The sequence below is a fragment of the Perca flavescens genome, chromosome 23 (genome assembly GCF_004354835.1).
Source record: "Perca flavescens isolate YP-PL-M2 chromosome 23, PFLA_1.0, whole genome shotgun sequence".
Classification (NCBI taxonomy): domain Eukaryota; kingdom Metazoa; phylum Chordata; class Actinopteri; order Perciformes; family Percidae; genus Perca; species Perca flavescens.
The window spans coordinates 15,108,513-15,133,174 of NC_041353.1; the positions used below are offsets into that span (position 1 = coordinate 15,108,513).

Below are 24,662 nucleotides of genomic sequence, written 5' to 3' on the forward strand. Positions count from 1 at the left end.
AGTCTTTTGGTCTCTGGGGCTCCCCATTGTGATGAAACGATTGGTGTCGTCTCACGTTAGCCTCGCACAGGTGCCTTCTCTGCCTGCACATCAGATCATTAACATAACCAGAGATGGGGAGAGAGAGGCTGATAGAGATAAAGAGATAGACAGAGAGGGAGTAAGATTGCTTCAAGTCAGAATGCACTCTTGACCTCTAGGTAGTTCAGAGTGCTAAAGTCACACACACACACACACACACACACACACACACACACACACACACACACACACACACACACACACACACACACACACACACACAATGAGGGGTGTTAATGTAGGCTACTACATTAAACATTACATTATCATCATGTTGTACTGCAGATAAGAGGATGAGTCAGCAGTTTTTTTGTTATTCTTGCTTGGTGGTGTGTTCAAGGATGTTCGCAGATCTAAGATTTCGGTGCATTACGTTCAAAAGTTACAGTATGTTATGAGAATATCTTAGCCAGATAAAAAAAATATATAATTTTTTGCATTAATGAATGTTATGCAGAAAGATAATGACAATTTGACAGGATAGACAGAAATGTAGATAGAAGTTCTGTGTGATGGTTTATGTTAACCTAAGTTTGTGTAAGATGATTTCTATTACATGCTGGAACCAACTGAGACCAATGGCTGTTTAGAACGTAGGAAATCAATCTCAAAACGTATGGTATGCTTCAGAAAATGGTCAGCTGTAATGTTAAGTGTATGTAATGGGCTAAACATGCACAACCACCAGCAAGTTGCTTTAATCCCTAATGCATTTGCACTGATGCAAACTGTGTCCACTTCTATGTGCACATTTTGGCTCGTGGCACTCAAACACACAGAGATGAAAATGAGCGGACATGATTTTTAATTACAGAAATACAACAAAGTTTCATTGTCATTTTTGGTTCACAGATGAGATCTGTCATTGTGAAAACTTCACAGACAACGGGGGGAAAAAAACAGTAAAGCAACATTCGTTTTAGTTCATGCTTGCATTATCATCGCGTAAGTGGGATAAATGCAACGCATGAATAAACACGGACTCTGGTGGGAGCAGAGGAGAGTGAGTGGAGTGCAGAGAGGATTTAAAAATACACCTTTTCTTATTTGTAATTTAGAGAACTGAAGTAGGAGACATTGTGTGACCTGCAGTAAAACCTTTGAAAATATTTGCATATTTATAGGTTTAGAATTGATAAATCGATTTGAAATTGATCAATGAGGGGAGGAGTAGATGAAATTTTAAGAATGTTGAACTAGTTTACTGAAATTATGAATTTTTATGTTGTAAAACATTGAGTGGATCTTAAAAAAATAGATAATGCATTATAAAAGTATAATTGTCCACGTTTTTTTTTATTTAACAGCTTTACCCAAATCAGCACCTTTTTAACTTTTTTAAGCACGTCCCTGTTTGTGTACCAAGCATAGTGTGCGTGCGCTGTGCACAAGCCTAAAATATTTGCGCCGTTAATATAACAATGAAATGCTGCGTTATTGACTTTAGACCAGGTTTTTGTTGGTCAATGGTGCGATCACTTTCCGCTCCAAGAATGCACCTGAACACACATCCCTGTAAGACCATGGGCGCACAGATGGGCACACAGATGGGTGCAGGTGCATTTGCTATTTAAACGACGTGGAGTGATCAGTGAAATTGTGAATTATTTCAGAAAGAGCTAAAGTATCCTAAAAGCCAGTTATAATGTTGACAAAAACCTAGGGAATAACTTAAGGGAGAGGGAACGGGGGAGTAATCAATATATCTCAACTTCATCTCCCTTATTCCCATTTTGTTATCCAGCTCATTTAAATGCAGAGCTACCATTGCTGTGACTGAGCTACTGTAGTCTGGACCATTTATTCTTGTTGTTCTTGTTCTGCTACAGTCTGGACAATACTTTCAGATACATAACTACTTTACAATCAATGGTTTAATACTGGATATTACTATGTACTTGTACTATGGGGACACAGGTAAATACACTGGAATGAGACAGGGATACTACTGTACACTATACAGTATACTGTAGAGTAGGGCTGCAAGATTATGGCCAAAATGATAATCACGATTATTTTGATCAATATTGAGATCACGATTAATTATCACGATTATTTGTTGATTTAACTAGAGATGGCCCGATACCATTTTTTGCTTCCCGATTCCGATACCTGAACTTACGTATCGGCCGATACCGAGTACCGATCCGATACCAGTGTGTCATATATTTTATTATGTTTTAACAGCTGTAAACTACTATCCCTGTATGGATGTGATATTATTTCTATCTTTGCTGTCGGTCTGGCTCAGGTTAAACTCTTTGTAAAACATGAACAAACACAGAACTTTCTTTTATTTTCCAGTTTGACAGTCAGTTATAACGGAAAAAGAACATAAATAAACTACTTTAACGTAGATATTCTTTAGGGCTTTATTACGTGGTATCGGATCGGTGCATAAACTCCAGTACTTCCCGATACCAATACCAGCGTTTAAGGCAGTATCGGAGCCGATACCGATACTGGTATCGGTATCGGAACATCTCTAGATTTAACCAAAACAAATTTTATTGTCACATAGGCTAATTATAACTGCTTTTACATACATATTGTGCTACATTCCTGTTAATACATCCATATTGTGCTACGTTCCTCTTTTATTGAAGGATACTGTGAATGAGTATGCCATTTCAGCTGTTGTGCGACCGCTTTCCATACATGCACGTTTGCCGTAAGGTATCTACCTGACAAAATAGCAACGTGGATTTCATTGGCTCATTACACTGCTACTTACATGTCTGCGTTGCGCTCTGATGCTCTGAAACCTATGTTAGAGGCAACATAAACATCGCTGCATGTCACGCTAGTATAGGGTGACCAGATTTCCTGGAGCTAAAACCGGGACACTTTGCGCGTGACCGTAGTGTGTTTGTGCACGCACACGCTTTTTAACGTGAACATGTGCCAGCCCAGGTCAGACACAGACACAGACAGTAACTTCATTATTTTGATCCTAGGCTCCTCGTCTAATAATACGTGTTTTTTCCTGTGAAATTAAAGGAAAATTTCACCGCTGGAAAGCTGAATATATCTTTAAATTGGGTCACTTATGTAGTAGAAATGTGAAAAAAAAATTGAAATTGGTGCCTTCTAGGCCAAGATAAGACAGAAAATGTGTTTTTGGCTCATATGGATGAAAGACACCAAATCCCAGAATGCACTTGCTTTGCTGCTGTATGAGGCCACTCCCAAGCCACGGCTGCCCTTTACAGACAGACAGTGAGACGATCAACTCAACAAGTGTGTTTTATTGTCATTTCAACCATATACACGAAAAAACGTTGGCACCGTGGCTCAAGTGGTGTTACACATTTAAAACATGCTTTTTTTTGCCACAGCTGATACATTATCCGCACTTCTTTCAGCGGATTGATTGATAGCTCCAGAGTAAACAGAACAGAACTGTGTCCATGGCAACGCTCTGCTATGCATGGCAACGGTGTGTTAGCCTTAGCAGTGGTCTGTTATCAAGAAATAACATACCGAATTCTACATTAGAATTCAACCAAGCCATTTAATAAAAGAAGGCTAACTCATAGCTACTAGCATTAGCTCTTGGTGGGCTGTGGTATAAACATTGAGTATAAACATAGCCGTACATTTGCGTGGGATGTAGCTAGAATTGTCGGCATTTTACAGTCACAAACTCCACCAGCAGTTAGCAGTTAGTTGGATACAAATCACCCCATTTCTGCAACAGGCAGTCCGGGGTAACACAGCCCACCTCCACTAGTAGTCTTACCCGGTGACAGAGCAGCAGGCTGGATTGTCCACAGCAATATTTCCACAACAACAAAAACACAGCACAGCGGTCTCTGAACTTGCGTCCCTCAGGGGGACATGAGGGAGGGAAGCATGGTCATTCAAAAATACTACCGGGGTTCTACTGATACAAAGCTTAATGCTAATCGGTGAAGTTTCCCTTTAACAAAATTGCAGTAACAGCCTTTTTCAGTTTAGTGTGAGATTTATGTTGAGATTTTTTCTAAAAAAGATTTTTTGAAGTGTTATTTATTCCAATAACAGCAAAGTAATTAAAATGATTTATTGAAAATTTTGAGCATTAAACACTTAATTTCCTGCATTCTGGTGAATTTTTATGCACCTTTTTCTGAATCAATGTATGCTGCAAATATCTTTATTTAAAGAGAAACAGATTACAATCCAAATATAAAAACATAATGGAATATATTGCAGTAAGGCTGTCAGGCATTCTGTATTGCTTTCAACTATTTATTCTCCTTTGGATGGACTTTTCTAATTATATCTGAGTCAGCACACATGTAGCCTATAGGCATCATTTACTCTTACCTCCTGTTTTGCATCTTTTGTTGGTTAAGTAATCTCCTTAATGTGCATATGACAATTATTCACCTCAATGATGCATTCATTTTAATTTATTAATAAACCCCTGGACTGTAATATTTCAGATGTTTGAGCAAGATTTACTGCTCTTGTCCAAAACTTTGTGCACATTCAAAGTATATAAACACAGTATATCTGTGTTCTCTGTGATTTGGAGGAGTCGTGATATTTTGAGAAAAATAAAGTGATAATAGGCTATTACAAGAATAAAGTCACAAGCTATATTTCAGAAAATAATCTATACCTGCACCATAGTCTGCTGTGCATTACGTGATTGCTCTGCTGAAACGGTAGATCTCAGACCTTCTGACAGACACAGAGCCCCGTTTGGGTCTCTGGTCTCTGAATGAGACAAAGAGTTTAGCTATGGAAGTGGCTGTACGCTGCTCTACGTCGGAGGTAGAAACCCGAAACTACAGAAATACACGGAGCACAAACGCAACACATCTGCCGCAGCATGTCCACAGCTGAGCGCATCCATAAACCTGAAGCTGCCCTGCATTTTACAGAGAGTGGACACTAAGCGACGCACAGGTCTGCTTCAGAGCTCCGTGTGTCTGAGTCTGAACCGTAGACTGGAAACGTCACGTCACGGGAACTTCAAACTAAATCATTAGTATTGCGCTCCTAAACTCTGTGTTGATGGCATCAATGTATTAGACTGATTATGCTAGGATTCCTCCAAAAACTTCACCTGGCTTTCACAGCTTTCCTCACGGAAAGACGGTTGCTAGGTGATAGGCAACAAATACAGCATGGTCAGACCCCGCACGTAGCTGCCCGTTCTATTCGCCTCGGAAAAATAAACTGGACAAAGTTACATTCGGGGCTACACTCAAAACATTTGGGGCTGAAGACACAGCAAAATCGGCTGACGCCGCTCCTGGTGTAAACCGGGACATTTTAGCGTCCCGACAGGCTTTTGTCGGGACTCGGGAGAAGTAATTAAAAATCGGGACTGTCCCGGTCAAACCGGGACGTCTGGTCCAAGGGGGTAAGCTTCGCTTCAGAACTCGAGCCATCATGGCGCCATTTTGTTGCTAACTGGCCATCACCTCCTGTTAGCGTTCCGCTGACCGCCATTTTTTTTTTACGTCACTTGACTGCGAATAACTTTACATCTGAAGCGTTTAAAGACTCTATTTGTCCGTTGTTTAGTTCCAAAGAAACACGACAATGTATAAAAGGCTCCATTACCTTGTACCTCACATTATGGCTCCGTAGCAGACGTTTTTGTAAAAATAGGCTAACGATTGTGTCATAACCAAGTGACTTACTGTCGCATAGTAGAGGAATTACCGTATAGTACAGGAGAAGCTCGCAGGCAGTTTCGACTTACATGAGATGTTTAGGTTTAATTACTAATGTTAACTAGCATGTTAGTGATCAATAATTAGCCTGTGCCCATGTTATCTCCTTACATACACCTACAGTCTCCGTATCTGTAAGATTGGGAATGATTGAGATTTCTCTTGGCACAGCTACCAGAAGACTTACAACTTTCAGACACGTTGCTCACGTCACATTCTCTCAGTTGGAGGCTGCGCAGTAAAGCTGGCCATCACCGGAAAAGTGCTTCTAATAGCCTTCACTGGTCTCCGTCCAGAGTAACGGGGTCTATTGGTCCATGATATACTGTCTATGGTCTGGTCACCCTATGCTAGTAAACACTAATAACACGTTACACAGCAGGTAGCGTTAGCTTACTGTTAGCTACAGTAAACACTAATAACACGTTACACAGCAGGTAACGTTAGCCTACTGTTAGCTACAGTAAACACTAATAACACGTTACACAGCAGGTAACGTTAACCTACTGTTAGCCACAGTAGTAACTGGGTTAAATACAGCTAAAATGCTGACAGCTAAACGGTGTAGTGTGACTGTATTTCCAACAACGGGACGTCAAACAGTCTGCTGCTAAAGCTATTAGCTAACAGACACAAACTAGCACTATGGTCACTGCTGTTGTCTGAAATACAAAACAGACGGGACAAAATGTTGCGTTTACTGGTAAACTGGTAAACATTGTGACCGGCTTATGATGACCGACTTCTACCTGTTGTGGAATTTTCCTCACGTTCCTCTATCCTCTGTGACGGTCTACATCTAGAAACTAAGCTGCGCGGTGCAGGGAACAACTCTGATTGGCTCACGGAGGCACGTGATCAGACAGTGGTTTATGGAGCGCTAGAGTGGCTTTGCAAAAACTTTGATAAAGGAGCGTTCTATGACGCATTTTAAATATTGCTCGATCACGCAAATTTGATCGTGGGAAGCCAAAATCGTGATTAAAATTCGATTAATTGTGCAGCCCTACTGTAGAGTCAGAAACAATAGTTCTTTTATTTATTTTTTTATTTACAAATGAATGATGATGAATAATGCCCATGAATGATATAAGCCCCCTTCATTCATTTTAATAAAATCTTTACTGACTCTTTCTTCAAAATGTTTGCAAAGTGGACAAATAGTCAAAATACTTGAATCTTGTGTCCCCTTATTTTTATGTCACACTTTGTAAATAAAAAAGAATTAATGAATTTGAAATGAATTTTTTTTTTAACTAAATTACTCCATTGTGGTATTAACTTGTGTTTCACGCAATATACACCCTGACATGTGACCTGTTTTCTTATGTTAGATGTTGTTATATCTCCTCTTTTTAAAGTTATCATGGACTTTTACTAATGCCTGTTGTCTAGACAGAAAATTCTAAGAAACATTTAAAGCAACAACAACATTTTTTATAAAATTTTTCTAATAAATATCATAATAAAGCAATTAAAATTGAGGCAATTAAGATAAAAAAACACACACAGCACATTGTTTTTTGAATTATCCCATCATTAAAATTTCACTTCAAATCAAGAAATGTAAAAGCTTCTTTTCAGAGTGTAACGTAAACTGCTTTCTCTGTGTAGTGAGCATTTTGTCTTAAGGCTGTTGCCCAGGCTTGAAAGGCTTTTACTTTGGTGAGCTGGGACTGTCTCGCAATCAATCATGTGCATAATTTTAATAAGACTTCATCTTCATAGTTATAGTTGGAGCCCACCGGGGGCTTCTTTTCACTGTCTGCCAAAGTGAGAGATTAAAGTTGTCTACAGTACAGCTTTCTGACATCATTCAGAGGGGCAACGCTAAGCACCGGTCTATCCTGTTCTAGCTCACTGGACAGTGAGGGTCAAGGATGAGGTGCCCCTTTCAGGACCGTAACCATTACAGCAGTTTACCCACAATCCTCTGCTCTGTACTGCTCAGCAGCTTTGCAGTCTGTGACTTGGACTTGTCTTTGAACGGTGAAGATTAGATCCCATTTCCTTTTGTTTGTTTACCTGTATGCCTTTTTATCAGTGACTATGTTTTCATACACACAATATTCCAGTGTCTGCCTTAATTCCAATAAAAACAACATGGCTAATGAAAGTAAATATTCCACTAATATTTCAGTTTACATGCAGACATGTAAAAAGGGAATTTTTCAAAGTTTTCCAGCAGTGGCGGACTTGTTCAACTGTGCAAACTCCCTTCATTCCTTCAACCTTCCAACCAATCTCTACTGCAGCATTGCAAACAGTTGGCTGGTTGGTCTGTGTACAACAACCATAGCAACGTACACATAGACTGTGAAAAATAGAAGGCACAGAGCTGACCATAAGCCATAAACAGGCAAGAGGCCGTAAACCGCCGCAAGTGGCGGTAAAAACCCTTATTGAGACGCATATTCCAAATGCTCTGTATACCTTTCCAAAGAATGCTTCTAAAACACAAATAATACCGGCATATCCCACATGTCTTAAAGCTATAGTGCGTAGTTTCTGTCTCCCCCATTAAGGAATTCTAAGTAATGACAACAAAACTGGCACATCCACATGATACAAGTCTTTCGTGATTGCACACCACCCACACCCCTCCACCACGCAGTTGCTTATAACCAAGGAGTACACGGAGGATTAAAAAAACATGATGGACTGTTCAGAAGAGGTAATTATCTTCGCTCGATTTTCTGCCCGCGAAAGTCGCCGGACGACACCATTTGTAAGGGACATTAATTAATACAAAAAAAGTAACGTCTTTGTTCGGGAAGTGCTATATTCGGAAAAAGGCCTTATTCATAAGATCCAAACGGAATATGCTGTTTACAGTACCAATATCAAATTGAGGATAGAATCAATAAATTCAGATTTTATATTTTAACTTCAGTAAAAAAATTGCATGCACCTTTACGTCTCTAGTTTTTGTTTTTAGGTTTTCCCAACAAAAATATTGCGGGCACAGAATAGGACTGTAGTATGTGATAAAGGATGCTATAATTAGGTTGCAAAGTTGACTAAAGGCCTAATAAAGGTAAGTTTAGACTTGGTGTAAATTTTACTACTGGACCATTTTTTTCTGTTTCTTTGCCCCAAAAAGCCAATTGAGTGTACAGATGTTATTCCAGTCTCCCTTCCTTTTCTTCGTGTCTCTCTAGATTTCTGGAATTAATTAAGTAAAGTTTAAGTTTGTTTGCTCCCCCTCACATATCTCTATTGACTTTGTATGCAATCATGTTATGTCTAATGGTAAGTTGCACCTAAAATGTGTCCTACTAATGAAGTCTTTTAGTATCTGTAATAGCAAATATTTGGCTTGAATCAGCTGTATGTGTCTTGATGTATCTTGAGTTATTCCTGAACAAAACAAGTCTAGACTAAGGCATGACATCATGCAATATGTTAGAATGTTGTAATCTGATGTTGACTTCATTATCTTTGCATTAGCTAAAGAGTACACAAATGGATCCTGGTAATCACGTTATAACGAGAATACATCAGAAAAACAATTCTGATTGTAACCTACTATGAGTGATTCCAACCGTAACTGATGAAGTATTTTTTTAAATTCAGCAAACCTTTCTTGGCTATGTATGCATTCAGTGTTAAGGTATTGCATGTAAGTTAGTCTAGCATTGCCAGAACTTCCTCCACAGTGCTGCGGAGGAGGGTCTGACGAGTCCACACAGCATTCTGGGATGGGAGAAAAACAGGTCTGGTTCATTGCCATTTCTTTAAACCAATCACAATTGTCTTGGCCTGCTCTAAGCGCAGAGTGGCGCAATGGCGCCTCTGAAAAATAGCCTTGAAAAGGAAATTGTTTTGGTGGAACGTGTACGTTGAAAGGTTTTTTTAGTTGTGCAACAGAAAACTCAGATTGGACAAATAGTCTAGCTAGCTGTCTGGATTTACCCTGCAGAAAGGTTAACCATAGTCCTCATAAATCCACCGGAGTTTAAAATGCCAACACAAAGAAAGCCCAAGGCAACGGATATCTGACCTAAATTAGTTAAATCCGGCGGAATTTCTGGAAGTGGAACGTCGTGAATATATAACAGGGCTCCAGACTGCGACCATTTGGTCGCATTTTGTGACCAAAATTTGAGAGTGTGCGACTGAATTTTACATCCAGTCACACGTGCGACCAGTAAATTTGCCCTCCTTTTTTTACACGTTAAACGTTGAAATATCGGTACCTGAGAGCGCGTAAGCGCAAGCTTATCTGTCCTCTCTGAAAATTGACAGAGAGCATAGCTCTGACACAAACACACACACTCGCACACACGCTGCAGACGATGCAAACTACGTCGGCTTTGTTGAAGTCACAGTGAGTCACGGAAATGCCGATAAAGTGGTTTCAAGAGTGGTTACAGTTTTTAATAACTTCACGCAGACGATGGGGCTGTCAGTTTACCTTATATGTTGCATCTTCAAAAGTGACACTGAATTTGAAACTGCACATTGTAATTTCTGCATATATTATCAAAGTATTTATTAGTAACACAGTGTAAATTAGTAGAAATGTGCATATTTGGTTAGCATGTTGATTTACGGTGTGTGCCCCTAAAAACCTCTCCGTGAACCATCACCTTATCGTGGTGGAGAGGTTTGTGTGTCTCTGTGAACCTGAGGGCTGTGTTGTCTGGAGCTTTGTGCTCCTGGTAGGGTCTCCCAAGGCAAAGTGGTCTCAGGTGAGGGGCCAGACAAAGAATGGTTCAAAAACCCGAATGCAAAAGCTAAGCAGAGATGGAGTGACCCTGCCGGAGGAAGCCCGGGGCCCCGTCTGGAGCCAGGCCCAGGCGGCGGGCTCGTCGGCGAAGCGCCTGGTGGCGGGTTTGCCACGGAGCCCGGCCGGGCACAGCCCGAACAAGCTACGTGGCAACTCCCTCTCCATCCCATGGGCCCACCACCTGTGGGAGGAACCGTTGGGGTCGGGTGCGATGCCACATGGGTGGCAGTGAAGGTCAGGGGCCTCGACGGACCAGACCCGGGCGGCAGACGCTGGCTCTGGGGCGTGGGCGTCACCTCTCTGTGGGGAAGGAGCCGGAACTGGTGCGGGAGGTGGGCGCTACCGGTTAGATCTGGTGGGGCTTACCTCACGCACAGTCTTGGTTCTGGAACCATACTCCTGGATAGGGGTGGACTCTTTTCTTCTCCGGAGTTGCCCAGGGTGTGAGGCGCCGGGCGGGTGTGGGGATACTCACAAGCCCCGGCTGGCGCCCGCTGTGTTGGGTTACCCGGTGGACGAGAGGGTCGCCTCCCCACGCCTGCGGGTTGTGGGGGGAAAACTCTGACTGTTGTTTGTGCATATGCACCAAACAGGAGTTCGGAGTATTCGGCCTTCTTGGAGACCTTGACTGGAGTCCTGCATGGGGCTCCAGTGGGGACTCCATTGTTCTGCTGGGGGACTTCAACGCACACGTGGACAATGATGGAGACACCTGGAGGCGTGATTGGGAGGAACGGCCTCCCTGATCTAAACCAGAGTGGGTGTTTGTTGTTGGACTTCTGTGCTAGTCATGGATTGTCTATAACGAACACCATGTTCGAACATAGGGATGCTCATAAGTGTACCTGGTACCAGAGCACCCTAGGCCGAAGGTCAATGATCGATTTCATAATCGTTTCATCTGATCTGAGGCCGTATGTTTTGGACACTTTCGGGTGAAGAGAGGGGCAGAGCTGTCAACCGATCACCATCTGGTGGTGAGTTGGGTCAGAGGGTGGGGGAAGACTCTGGACAGACCTGGTAAGCCCAAACGTGTAGTGCGGGTAAATTGGGAACGTCTGGAGGAGGCCCCTGTCCAACAGACTTTCAACTCACACCTCCGCGGAGCTTTTCGTGCATCCCTGTGGAGGCTGGGGGCATTGAACCCGAGTGGACAATGTTCAAAGTTTCCATTGCTGAAGCTGCGGCGAGGAGCTGTGGTCTTAGGGTCTTAGGTGCCTCAAGGGGCGGTAACCCACTAACACCGTGGTGGACAACGGTGGTCAGGGAAGCCGTCCGACTGAAGAAGGAGTCTTTCCGGGATATGTTATCCCGGAGGACTCGGAGGCAGTGCAGGGTACCGAAGGGCCGAAGGGCTGCAGCCTCTGCCGTGAAAGAGGCAAAGCAGCGGGTGTGGGAGAAGTTTGGAGAAGACATGGAGAAGGACTTTCGGTCGGCACCAAAGTGCTTCTGGAAAACTGTTCGCCACCTCAGGAGGGGGGCGGGGAACCATCCAAGCTGTGTACAGTAAGGATGGGACACTGTTGACCTCAACTGAGGAGGTAATAGGGCGGTGGAAGGAGCACTTTGAGGAACTCCTGAATCCGACTAATACGCCCTCTATGTTAGAGGCAGAGCTGGAGGATAATGGGGGATTGTCGTCGATTTCCCAGGCGGAAGTCACTGATGTAGTCAAACAACTACACAGTGGCAAAGCCCCGGGATTGATGAGATCCGTCCAGAAATGCTCAAGGCTCTGGGTGTGGAGGGGCTGTCCTGGTTGACACGCCTTTTCAACATTGCGTGGAAGTCTGGGACGGTGCCAAAGGAGTGGCAGACTGGGGTGGTGGTTCCCTTTAAAAAAGGGGGACCAGAGGTGTGTGCCAATTATAGGGGTATCACACTTCTCAGCCTCCCTGGTAAAGTCTACTCCAAGGTGCTGGAAAGGAGGGTTCGGCCGATAGTCGAACCTCGGGTTGAGGAGGAACAATGCGGATTCCGTCCTGGTCGTGGAACAACGGACCAGCTCTTCACTCGCAAGGATCCTGGAGGGAGCCTGGGAGTATGCCCAACCGGTCTACATGTGTTTTGTGGATTTGGAGAAAGGCGTATGACCGGGTCCCCGGGAGATACTGTGGGAGGTGCTGCTGGGAGTATGGGGTGAGGGGTCTCTTCTCAGGGCCATCCAATCTCTGTACAACCAAAGCGAGAGCTGTGTCCGGGTTCTCGGTAGTAAGTCGGACTCGTTTCAGGTGAGGGTTGGCCTCCGCCAGGGCTGCGCTTTGTCACCAATCCTGTTTGTAGTATTTATGGATAGGATATCGAGGCGTAGTCGGGTGGGGAGGGGTTGCAGTTTGGTGGGCTGGGGATCTCATCGCTGCTCTTTGCAGATGATGTGGTCCTGATGGCATCATCGGCCTGCGACCTTCAGCACTCACTGGATCGGTTCGCAACCGAGTGTGAAGCGGTTGGGATGAGGATCAGCACCTCTAAATCTGAGGCCATGGTTCTCAGCAGGAAACCCGATGGAATGCCTTCTCCAGGTAGGGAATGAGTCCTTACCCCAAGTGAAGGAGTTCAAGTACCTTGGGGTTGTGTTCGCGAGTGAGGGGACAATGGAGCGGGAGATTGGTCGGAGAATCGGCGCAGCGGGTGCGGTATTGCATTCAATCTATCGCACCGTTGTGACGAAAAGAGAGCTTAGCCAGAAGGCAAAGCTCTCGATCTACCGGTCAGTTTTCGTTCCTACCCTCACCTATGGTCATGAAGGCTGGGTCATGACCGAAAGAACGAGATCCAGGGTACAAGCGGCTGAAATGGGTTTCCTCAGGAGGGTGGCTGGCGTCTCCCTTAGAGATAGGGTGAGAAGCTCAGTCATCCGTGAGGAGCTCGGAGTAGAGCCGCTGCTCCTTTGCGTCGAAAGGAGCCAGTTGAGGTGGTTCGGGCATCTGGTAAGGATGCCCCCTGGGCGCCTCCCTAGGGAGGTGTTCCAGGCACGTCCAGCTGGGAGGAGGCCTCGGGGAAGACCCAGGACTAGGTGGAGGGATTATATCTCCAACCTGGCCTGGGAACGCCTCGGGATCCCCCAGTCGGAGCTGGTTAATGTTGCTCGGGAAAGGGAAGTTTGGGGTCCCCTGCTGGAACTGCTCCCCCCGCGACCCGACACCGGATAAGCGGACGAAGATGGATGGATGGATGGATGGATGCATATTTGGTTAGCATGTTGATTTACGGTGTGTGCCCCTAAAATTTCTGGTTGTGCCCCTAACATTTTCAGTTGGGGGCCACTGTGCTCCTAGTGAAAAAAGTTAGTCTGGAGCCCTGATGAGGTTAGAGAATAAACCATTAGTGACAATACTGATTGATACACACTCTGTACACCATACCGCAACCTAATCTGTCAACAGGACATCCAAGAATATGTGTAACCTTCATTATTGTATGTGTCTCTGTTAGGGACTGTTTGTGCATAGAGTAGATACTGTACACATGCTCATTTTCATTTCTCACAGAGAATTCTGTGCTCTGATTGGTTTAGCAGCATAAATTGTATTATTCCATTTGGACTAATTATATCTCCTTTTCACTGACGGAGAGGACAGGCTGCACTGCTCTCTCCTCCCTCTCTCACCCAACTTTCTGAAGTCTTTCAGTTGACTGAAACTTTTACAATGTAATGTCTGTTATTTGAAAATTGGAAGAAAATTATTCAGTAGCAAAGTAGAAATACCTTTTCAGTGTACTTTAATATGTTATTTAAGGTATGTGTACTCATGTACACACTGCATATTTATCTTTTTGATGAGTTGGTTTTCTAATCAATAACATATTATTCTGACAGATCTTTCCCTTTGCAACATCAAATTTGTATCCATGACATGAAATAAAATACCAAAGAAACGGTTGTTTGCTTACAAAGTAGTCAAACTGTTGAAGAGCTTTCCGTCTTTTTTCCTTTAAAGATTTTCTACATAACGATATAATATTGATTGTATTTTGTGTTCAAACAGCACAAACATGCTTGTGCATGCCACAATCACAGCCTTGACACATAAGAACTTGAGAACAGAAATCCAAATCCAAAAGCTGATATAGAAAGTGGTTTGAAAACAACAACAATAAACTGCGCTGCTAATGTTTATTACAATCTGTTCAGCCTCAGAAATATACCTAATGTGTTTTGGTGAGAAATGTTAAATGAAAATCAGTAAAATCATGTTTTTTTTGTTTTGTTTTTTAATCTAAACTCCATTGAGTACCTCAGTCATTTTCTTTCTTTACTCTAAGGATGAAGTCTGATTATTTTTACACCACAGTTGAGGCAGCCTATTTTCATAAATTCAATATTTCATCAAGGTAACAAGTACACACACACACGCTCAAACATAGTTTCACGTGTAATCCAGTTAAAATTGCTATAATATTTAATTCATATGAGAGTCATTAAAAGTGCAGTGGTGCCGTGTCCATTATGCATTCCTTTTCTAGCAGGATAAAACAGTCCTCAGATGTGGGAGCTGCACTTTGAAGTGTTGTCTCAGAAGCAGGCCAACTCTTACAGGAAGTCCCTAATGTTTAAAACATGCCATGCAGGGGGACTAACAAAGGTGAGCACTTGTGGCCTGCCCCAAGATGAGCCAAAAATGGCCAGCCAGGAATTTGGCTAGATCTGATAAATCACGTACACACAGTGGGCATCAAATAAACAAGAAGCAGACAAATATACACGTGGGTAATGGTGAAGTTGTAAGAAAAAAACACACAACACACAGTGATGTGCGTGTACCAACAGATACACGGACACACACGTGTTGCGATGACACAGCAGACGTGAAGAACAGCTGACATGTTGACCCTCAAACAGGAGCAAAATAATTTGGACACAGCAGCATAAATAATGCTCACCCATCCAGCTGACTGAGACTTTACAGGTTCATAATGTTTGTAACGAGAACTCCCTTTTGCAGATATTACTGTACAGAGAGTATCAAGACAGGCGTTCTCTATGTAATGAAATCATCCACCATGGACACGAGTGGGACAAATTGCAATTTACCAGCTGAGAGGAGACATTAGCTTATTGTGCAGTACAGTGTTAAAATGATTGAATATTTTCATAATCTGTACGGGTTTGATTTAACAGAATAATTGTGATTCAATTCGCTTTACATTACATTCAACACCCTCAATTTAGGTTATTATGTGTTTATTAAAATGTATCAAAAAAATATATGAAAACCTCAGTTAATGTTTGCAATATTCTTTGAATCAGCCGTGAGAATAAAACTGTTAGACTTCATTTTTCAGGACACAGGGCCATGCTGGATTTCACTTGAGGCTTAAAATCAGGGACTCATTTGCATAGGCCAGGTGGAAACCAGCAGTATTGTTAACTGTATTGCAGATGTACATGGTGCAAGCACAACAAAACGGGTGGCAGTAGTTCAGTCCCTAGGGAGTTGGGTGGGGAACAGGAGGGTTGCTGGTTCAAGTCTCAGGGATCAGCCCCCGCAATCTGATGTCTCCATTAGTGCATGTGTGTGTATTTCAGGCCTGTGTGTAATGTGTAGAATAATTGTACCAAGCAGAGTGAAAAATGTGAATTTCCCCTTGCTGGATAGTGTATATCCACAACGTTCCAGTCCCGCAATTGCTCCGTTGCCACCGGAAATTCCGCCGGATGTCACTCTTTTCGGCCGGATGTCTGTTTCCTTCCGCTTTCTTTGTGTTGGAATTTTAAACTCCGGTGGATTTATGAGGACTATGGTTAACTGCTCCTCAGATCTCTGCAGGGTAAATCCAGACAGCTAGCTAGACTATCTGTCCAATCTGAGTTTTTTGTGGCACGACTAAAATAACTTTTGAACGTACAAATGTTCCACCAAAACAAGTTCCTTCCTCTGAGGCTATTAAGGCAGCGGCACTGTGGCTCTGCCCAGTGCTAAGCGCCGCTCATGACAATTGTGATTGGTTTAAAGAAATGCCAAAAAATCTGAGCACGTTTTTCTCCCATCCCGGAATTCTGTGTGGATTAGCCAGACTCTCCTCCGCAGCGCTATGGAGGAAGGTCTGGCAAAGACAAACTCATGTCTTCTTCATCTTAAATAGAGCATTTGCTTCAACAGAAATGTTTTAACAATCTTGATTTGTTTTTCTAACTCTGGAGAACTCTCTAGGATTTAAAAGTTGGACTCAATTTTCCTGTTTTAACCAAGTTATTGGATTCTGATTTATCTGATTGTTTTTAGTATATCTAGTAGTTGGGACTACAGCGAGGATTTGCAATGACCTCGGTTCAGTTTTGCTGTGTCCAGGAATTCTCTGAGAGCCATTCTGGGAAGGCATATGTTGGCCTTTGTTGTGGCCTGACAGTGACTGGGACATGATAACAACTTTGTGTGACTGTACATCTGTGTGTTTTAGTAGCCTATATTTGCACACATACAAAGATTGCATTTCGGTGTGCTTCCCTAGTTGAATCTGTGGCTGTAGTTTGATGGTTAAAAAGCCTTCTAAGGGAAGTGGGTGTCATGAAGATAACCTGGGAGAATGTGCTGAGCTGGGCTGGATGTTCTGCAGGAAGGAAAAGTGTGGTGATCCACAAGCAGGAACTCACATTCTGTCAACTTAGTACACCCCTACACACGCACACTCCAACCCCCCTAACTGCCATCTGTATTTCTGCCTCTGTCAGGCCTTTTCCCTGACCAAAAACACACACACATATCACACACACACACACACACACACACACGGGAAACGGCCCGTGCGGCTCCCAAATAAGCTGATGTGTCATGCCTTCTTTTCCGATATTTCTGCAAAAGCTCAGCAAGGAAGCTGTGGCACCTCTCTTCTTTTTCTTCGTCTTCCTTTTCCCCCCCTGTCTCGGTGAGACACAGCTGTAGCCGTGACAGTCCATGTTCTTCTGTAAGAATTTGCAGCTCCTATGGTTGGAGACACTGCCAAATTGGGAGCCATGAGTCGCTGTTGTGTGGTTAAAGTGATCACCATGACAGAGATCCAACTTCTACAGGTAGGGGGAGCAACTCAGCTAACAGGCCAGGCAAATCGGGACAAGATCAGACATAGAAAAGTGTATGTGTGTGCAACTATGTGTGCGGTTGTTTGTGTTTGCATGCAAGAGAAATTGTCTGTGCTTTATAAAAGGCATGCATTTACAACCAATAGCCACCGTGGAATGCAGATTTACTGATCGGTTTGCTATCCCAGTCTTATTTTCCCTCACATTTCACAATCTATGGTGTGTGGTTACAGCTATTTACTGGTTAGCAGGCTCAGCAAAAATACAGTAAGCAAGTCTGAGTAGGCTGTTTGTTCCACTTTCATCTTATCTCCATAGATTCAAGATGGAAAAAGATTAATCGAGCATTGCTACTCGCAATATGTTGTAAAAGACATTTAGCAGAAATGAATCCAAGCCTCCTACTAGGTTCTGTCCATAATTTGTACAGCTAGTTAATGTCACCATCACCCAGTGTTTCATAAGTTGTTGGATTTTTCTGAAGTGAAAGGAGAACTTGGGCAAGACTGAAACTGAGTTAGGCAAGAGTTTTCCTTTTTAGAGGGAACACCTGTGAGTTTGTCTGTTACAATGCAGTATGAGTGCAGCATTTTCAGTGGGACTAAAGAAATACACCTTTTAACTCCGAGGTAAATCACACCACTATTAAATGCAATCTTACAAATAGAGGCTGATGAAATAATGATTTGAAAGAATATATGAAACTGAAGATTTAGCATTGATTGTGTATGTGTGTGTGTGTTTGTAATCTAAAATTGTTTTCATCTCATAGTGGAGAATTTGCGATTTTAATTATATATATAAAATTGGGATATAATTGGGAATGTATGTCCTGTAATGCAGGATGAATGGTTTTCTTTTGAGGGTTATAGAGTTGTTATTAGAGCGTTGCTGTAATATGCTTTATAGTTACAGTTATTGAATTGCGTGAATTAGATATTCTATATAACTGCTGGGGAAAACGTGTGATGCAACTTCACAGCAGAGCATAAGTAGAGTATCTGTTGGATTTGATCAACTTGCTGCATTGACGTGTGGTTTAAGATTCCTGCAAGTATGCACATTATGTTAGTGAAAGAGTCAGGAGAAGTTTGATTGAGAAAGAAAGAAATAGGCTGTGTGTGTTGAATGAGGGCATTGTCTCGTTCTGACATCTTTATTTTTGTGGTTTGAATGTCTCTAATGAAGATAAGGAAGTTAGGGAGGTCCAACTGATCTCAGTCAAGTTTATATCTTTTGACTGGACGCAGGAAGTACAAACGCAAACCGGACAAATATTATTTTCTGCTTGCATGCAAATGTTAAAACATGAAACATAACAGAGCAAACTCTGCAAAAATATCTGTGTAGAAAAGCAAAAAATAAACACATTGAGTGATATCTTTGCTTTGATATCAGTGCATTCTTGTCTATAAACTCTGCGAAAGGTTTGCACGTCAGGAATAACTGTGCAAATGTGTGTGAATGGAAAGTGATCCTGTGACCTCTTCTCTACCCGTAACCTGAAACACTGCCTCAATTGTTGTAGCAGGTGCCAGTAGCCATATTGAGAAAAAGTGTCTCAAACATCAGAATAGTCACTACGATCCCAAACTTGAGCCTTGATTGATTCGATTCTTATCTTATTCCTGTCCCATGTGTATGGCGGGCATTGATAATTTTCAGCATGTCCTCTTCACACATACACAGGCCCACCATTGTCGAGGTTGGCCTCTGTGACTGAAGCACCATTACCTCTCAAATCCAATCAGATTCCCTTAAGTGGATAACAAGCATGTCTCCGGCATATACAGTAGTGAGAAAGCTGAAGTGAAACAAGGACAAAAACACTGTCACACAAAGCAGATGTGGTGTGTAGCAGTCCTGGCATCCCTCCTGCTATCCGTAGTGGAAAGAAATGTTGATTGGCTAACAACTGGCATCTTGTTTGGCCTGGAGAAGTCAGATAAGAGCTCTCAGTCAGTACTGACAAGTTGAGTATTGTGGCCAGCCTGTTCTTAGTTAGGTGGATGAGCGGTGAATAGGAAGCTAGTCTAGCTGACAAGGAGAATTTAATGCTGAGTTTCAGTACAATTCCAAAGCTGCCATGGCTAACAGTGCCTACGTTTTAGCAATGTTGTGCTAGTTGACATTTTAACCATAAAAACATTCATTGCTGCAAGAAGTCTGAAAAGTAGTAAGGGTACTTGCAAGCAAGCTACTCATTTAATCAATTCCAGCAAAAAACTCTTTTGAGAGAAGAAATGACTAATTCTTGCTTTAAAAATTAAAAGTTGAAATCACAAGCAATAAACCGCTTGTTGTTCAAATGTATTTACTCAGGGGTTTTGTTGCTCCAGCCTTATTTGATCAGCTATGGCAAGTAGCTAATGGTGGATAATAGTAGAAAATTTCAGCATACATAAGGTAGATATAGCTGTATAATAGGCTATACATTACAAAGGGAGTTAGCTGTTCTTTAATTGTGCTAGTTGTGTTACTGTAGCTTAGCAATTTAGCTAAACACTAGGGTTAACTAGGGTAACTGTCAAGTAGCTGCACATGCCGCTGTATAGCAAAGCTACACAGTTTCGCTTTTTATGCTGCCATTATCTGTGATTTTACTTGATAAATGACACCTGTTGTTGGGGGTATGGTAGTGTAGTCTAAAAGTAACATTATTAGTATGGGAGCAGACATGGTTAAGAGAAGAAAAAAAAATGTTTTCTTTAATAATTACATTATCTTTTACCAATTAGTTACACATATTAGGTTATGTCATACTACATAGTCTATTAAATCTGCTAAAGTAAAACACCGGCATTGTTGCTTATCTGACTGGTCTTCTACTTCTAATTGATAAGCTGAGGTCAGTCATGGAGAAGAAGTATTCATGAAGATATAAAAAATAAAAAAGTTCAGACAAGTCCACAGAGTACGCTATGTTGACCAGTGAATAGAATCATTTTAAGAGGAAGTTTAAAAAAAAAAAGGGTGAAAGAGACAGATGAGCATCAACAACTGAAAGACTAACATAATAATACCCTTACAAACAATACAAGTATTATTAAGTTCACCTAAAAATACTCTACACGTCATGAACTAATAAATCAAGTTAGAACAGGGAGCTTCTTTGTGAGTTACAGACCAGTGCGTAAACTAGACGTTTTTAGGTGATGTTCCTTCTGAAAATAGCCTAGCATAGCTTTATTGCTTTAGGCAGTTATTGTTTTGGAAACTGATAATACTACATTGAAAAAAATGACTGAATGAAAAGGCTTGTTTAAAATGGCATAAAAAGTTATTTAAAACCCCCATTGGGGAACAAGGGTCAGTTGTGCTGCCACAACCCCTGGAGCAGGAAGGACAGGATATTAGGAGCTGACCACTGATTGGTCAGTCAGACAGAAAAGGGCGGTCTACATAAATTAGTGATAGACACTTAAGGCAGATATCCTGCAGTGATCAAACACTGGGTGATCTGACAATCCAGTGTTTGAAGTGATTATCATACTACGCAACATAAAGGCTAACCTCCAGCTTTGGGCCTAATTAGTTCACTTAGGGCCCTTTATAAGACTTTGGTAGGGGACTGGGAAGTACAGACACTTACTGGGAGTCAGCAGCTCAACAGGATAGCAGCAGCAGATCTGGATCCTTAAAGTTGACTTGCTGCTACGCCAAAACAAACCAACTTGAAGATTAGCTGCTTTTCTTAGAATGCCACACTTAACCGACTGCAGTTACTACACGATGCGGGACGCAACCAGAGCTTCAAATGTAAGAATATCGAAATTTAGAAAACTTCTTCGTAATTGTTTTTGTTGAACATTGTGATCATATTTTCAAATGTAACATATTTGTAAGGCTTGTATGACCGGTTTGGCAATCTTGACATCTGGCTGTGTCTATATGTATGTACTGTACTACTGCAGATTAATAGAATAAGAAATATGTTTGTCAACAAACAGCTAAAAAAGTTCTGTTCTGGGGGTAAAAACATGGACCACATTTTTCAGTCAGAAACTGGTAGTGAATTTAAGACTATGGCAATACTTTCCTTGAGAAAGGGCCTTAAGAATGAGTTCTAATTTCTTATTAAGACGCTACACATTTCAAACATGACTTGCTTTAATGTGAGCGTTCTACAAAATAGAGTACTGCTGTAAGTCTGTAAATTTGCTCTGCATAAGTGACTAATAATGGGAAATACTGACTCACAACTATTTTTGGGATGAATTAGATCATCTTATCGAAAAGCCGACAGCTGCTGTGAACACCTCTTGTGAACCTGTTCTTAGTCAGCGCGGTTTCAGTGGGATGAGAAACAATGTGTTATGAACTAGTTTTCTATTTAGTCAACTAACTGAACTTGTTTGTTTTTGCTGCAGGTACAAAGCCACCTGGAGAACTCCAAGTTCCACCTCCACCAGAACCAGAATCAACAGGTCAAGCAGTACCTGACGCTGGGCTCAAAGCTGGCCTCTTCGGCCGGGCAAGGCCACGCCGTTCCGCATCCACACGCCACTGGCCAGCCGCTGGCCACCGTGCCGATCATGAGGAATGGACACATGCCCTCAGTCAGTGACAGCAGCAACCCCAACAGCCCCGTTACCCTCCTCACAATGGCCAATCACGACAGCGAGGTGAGTGGGTTTATGGAAAAAGAAAGAGTCTGAATGTGAATTATGATGTTGCTGAATATATGGAACTGAAATTAAGAAAACTCGGAATCTGTCTAGCAGTGACTGGGAAATTGAAATCGCAACCAAAGACTGGGTAACATAACTGTGGGTCATAACTTTTGTATTTCGCAACATTCTTGATATGTTTTCCTGTCAATACTCTTTTTCCTGTCAACATACTTTTTTCTGTTTTTTTGTAATAATTCAGAGGGATGAATCATGGCTAACTCTTTGTTTGGACAGACAGTCAACCTGTAATAGAATTTACAAACATTAGTAACCTTCTAAATTGTATGTCTTGATTGGGTTTGGATCGCAGAAAGTAGTTCCAAGTAATCATCTAAACAAAGTAATGCCATTATTGGTCTCCCTCTCTCTCTATGATGTGTTCATCAATAACTTCAGACATGCAGGCTCTGATGAGAGAACCCTTTCACAAGAAGGAAACTAGTTTGATAACAGATGTGTTTCTTGCCAACACTGCTAACTAACTCACGACAAGGCCGCTGGAGAACTTGTCTGTTATTGAATTAGTCTCGTGACGATCCCTCCCCTTCCTCGGGTCTATTTTGGTTTGAATGTTAATTTTTTTAAAGATCAGACTTGGACAGCATTGCTATTCTGGTACAAACATCATTAGCCTGTCCAAAAGTACACTGAAATTACTGTTTTCTTTTAGTTTCCAATGGATGAAGTTATTGATGACCTAATTAGTCTTGAATCCGGTTTCAATGATGGAGGCTTGGATTGCATGGAGTCTAACATCATAATGCAAAACAATGTAAGTATCAATCACAATCACAACAACAGCTACATAGTAACACTGTTTCAAATGTGACAGACTATCAGCAGTTTGAAGGTCTTTTGTATTGATTTCTGCAACATATCCTGTGTTTGTAAACCTGCTCACATTATTGCAGTTATGTTTATGTCAAGTTAAATTCCTTAACTAATGACTTCCACTCTTTTTTTTAAGTTGAACGGGGACTTGAAAGTAAGGTTCCTCCACCCAAACATTTAGGCACAGGCTTGACTTGCTTGGGAAAAAGGGGACCTGTCTTGGTTTGGGGTCAGCTTAAGTCTGGAGATGAGTCAAAGTTCATTGGGGCTTAGCAACATTTCTCACATTACTCAAGAAGACCAACAATGCAGATTAGGTTAAAAGAGAGGATGTTTGTGGACAAATGTATATACTTAATAACAATATGACAATAGAAGTTATAGTAACTGATCCATTCTTGAGAAGACAACCAACTAGAAATAGCACCACAGACAAGTACTATCAGTAGGATTTATGGCCAAGAAGGAATTCAAAAAACTCTGGTCAAAAATGTGGGACAAGTGGAACATAGTGACACCTGAGTCAAATACAGGGAGAGTTTGTAGGATGGGAACACTGGGAATGTAGCCTAACTCCTTAAATACAGAGAGCGTCAAATTGGTAGACAAAGAATCATACACACAGATAAAGTGACACGCAGCAAAACACAACAGATACTGTGATAGTGAGGGAATGAGAGGGAGGGGAGGAAAAGATAAGGCGTGGGGGGAGAGGAGGAGGAATGGGAGAGCCAGTGGGTTTCAAATTAGGACAGAAGCGCAACATGAGGAGCGAAGAGTGAGAGATTTTGTTGGAGAGAGTAACTGAGCCATTGGATTGGGCTAATGCATACACTCCCCATGGGCTTGTTCAGAAATGATACCATGCTTAAATGGATCAATTCATCCTAATTAGTCATACAGTACGATGCATCACATCGTTTTGCCGTGTCAACACATCCAGGAACGCAGACGGGAGAGGGACTGAAGTGATTACAATAGGAGTTGTGGGGGAATTGTTGCAATCTTTCATTTTGATAAGCGCTTTTGTCCCCTCCTCCTCCTTCTCTTTTCCCATCATGGTGAGATAACAAAAAAAAAAAAAAAGAAAACGCACATGCAAACTAAACCAACTGCAGATATCTGAAATGTCTGCAGTTTCTTCTGTATTGTCTCTTCTCCTCTTTTCTTCCCTCTTGCCTTCCATTCCTTCCCATCTCTTGACTTGACATGCAGCCATATCACATTCACCAGTCTGGCAGTTAGATATGACACATATGTAGTGGATAGAATTGGCTGTGCGCATTGTGGAATGCATGGTGGCCTCTGTAGCATTTTCCCATAAATACATAAATGTGAATTAGACACACATGTGTACACATGCACGCCACATCTCCCCAGTCCGTGAAAAGACATAATTATCGCAGAAATGATGCACGCTTTCCCAGACAAAAAGAGACCCGTAGGAAAACAGTTTTGCCTCTGTTCAAGCAGTTGACCTAGCTAGCCTTTTCATCTAATGGGATGCTATTTTCAACACAGAGCACATCTCTGTGTTAGGAGCCCTTTAAAGTGGAGGGGTTTGGAAAATGGTGGCATTAGCAGATTAAGGCACTATGTCTATTCAAACCAAATCTAAGATGGCTAAAGCCTGGGTTGAAGGGAAGGCT

General features: G+C 42.1%; 1 protein-coding gene and 1 long non-coding RNA gene across 6 annotated transcripts in view; one reads left to right on the forward strand and one right to left on the reverse strand.

Annotated features, from left to right (window-relative positions):
- The window catches only part of tfec (transcription factor EC), a 51,294-nt gene that overhangs the window by 22,008 nt on the left and 4,624 nt on the right, over positions 1-24,662 (forward strand). For 2 of the 5 annotated variants that reach the window (XM_028570235.1, XM_028570236.1), the window contains exons 1-3: positions 20,977-21,268; positions 21,880-22,134; positions 22,853-22,954. In XM_028570235.1, the coding sequence (XP_028426036.1) occupies positions 21,209-21,268; positions 21,880-22,134; positions 22,853-22,954 (417 nt within the window). In that variant the 5' untranslated portion in view covers positions 20,977-21,208. Of the gene's footprint in view, positions 1-17,283; positions 17,501-20,976; positions 21,269-21,879; positions 22,135-22,852; positions 22,955-24,662 lie in introns of those variants that run through there. The other 3 variants (XM_028570232.1, XM_028570233.1, XM_028570234.1) reach the window with 2 other exon arrangements.
- The window catches only part of LOC114549910 (uncharacterized), a 190,935-nt gene that overhangs the window by 15,324 nt on the left and 150,949 nt on the right, over positions 1-24,662 (reverse strand). The gene's annotated exons all lie outside the window — the stretch shown is intronic.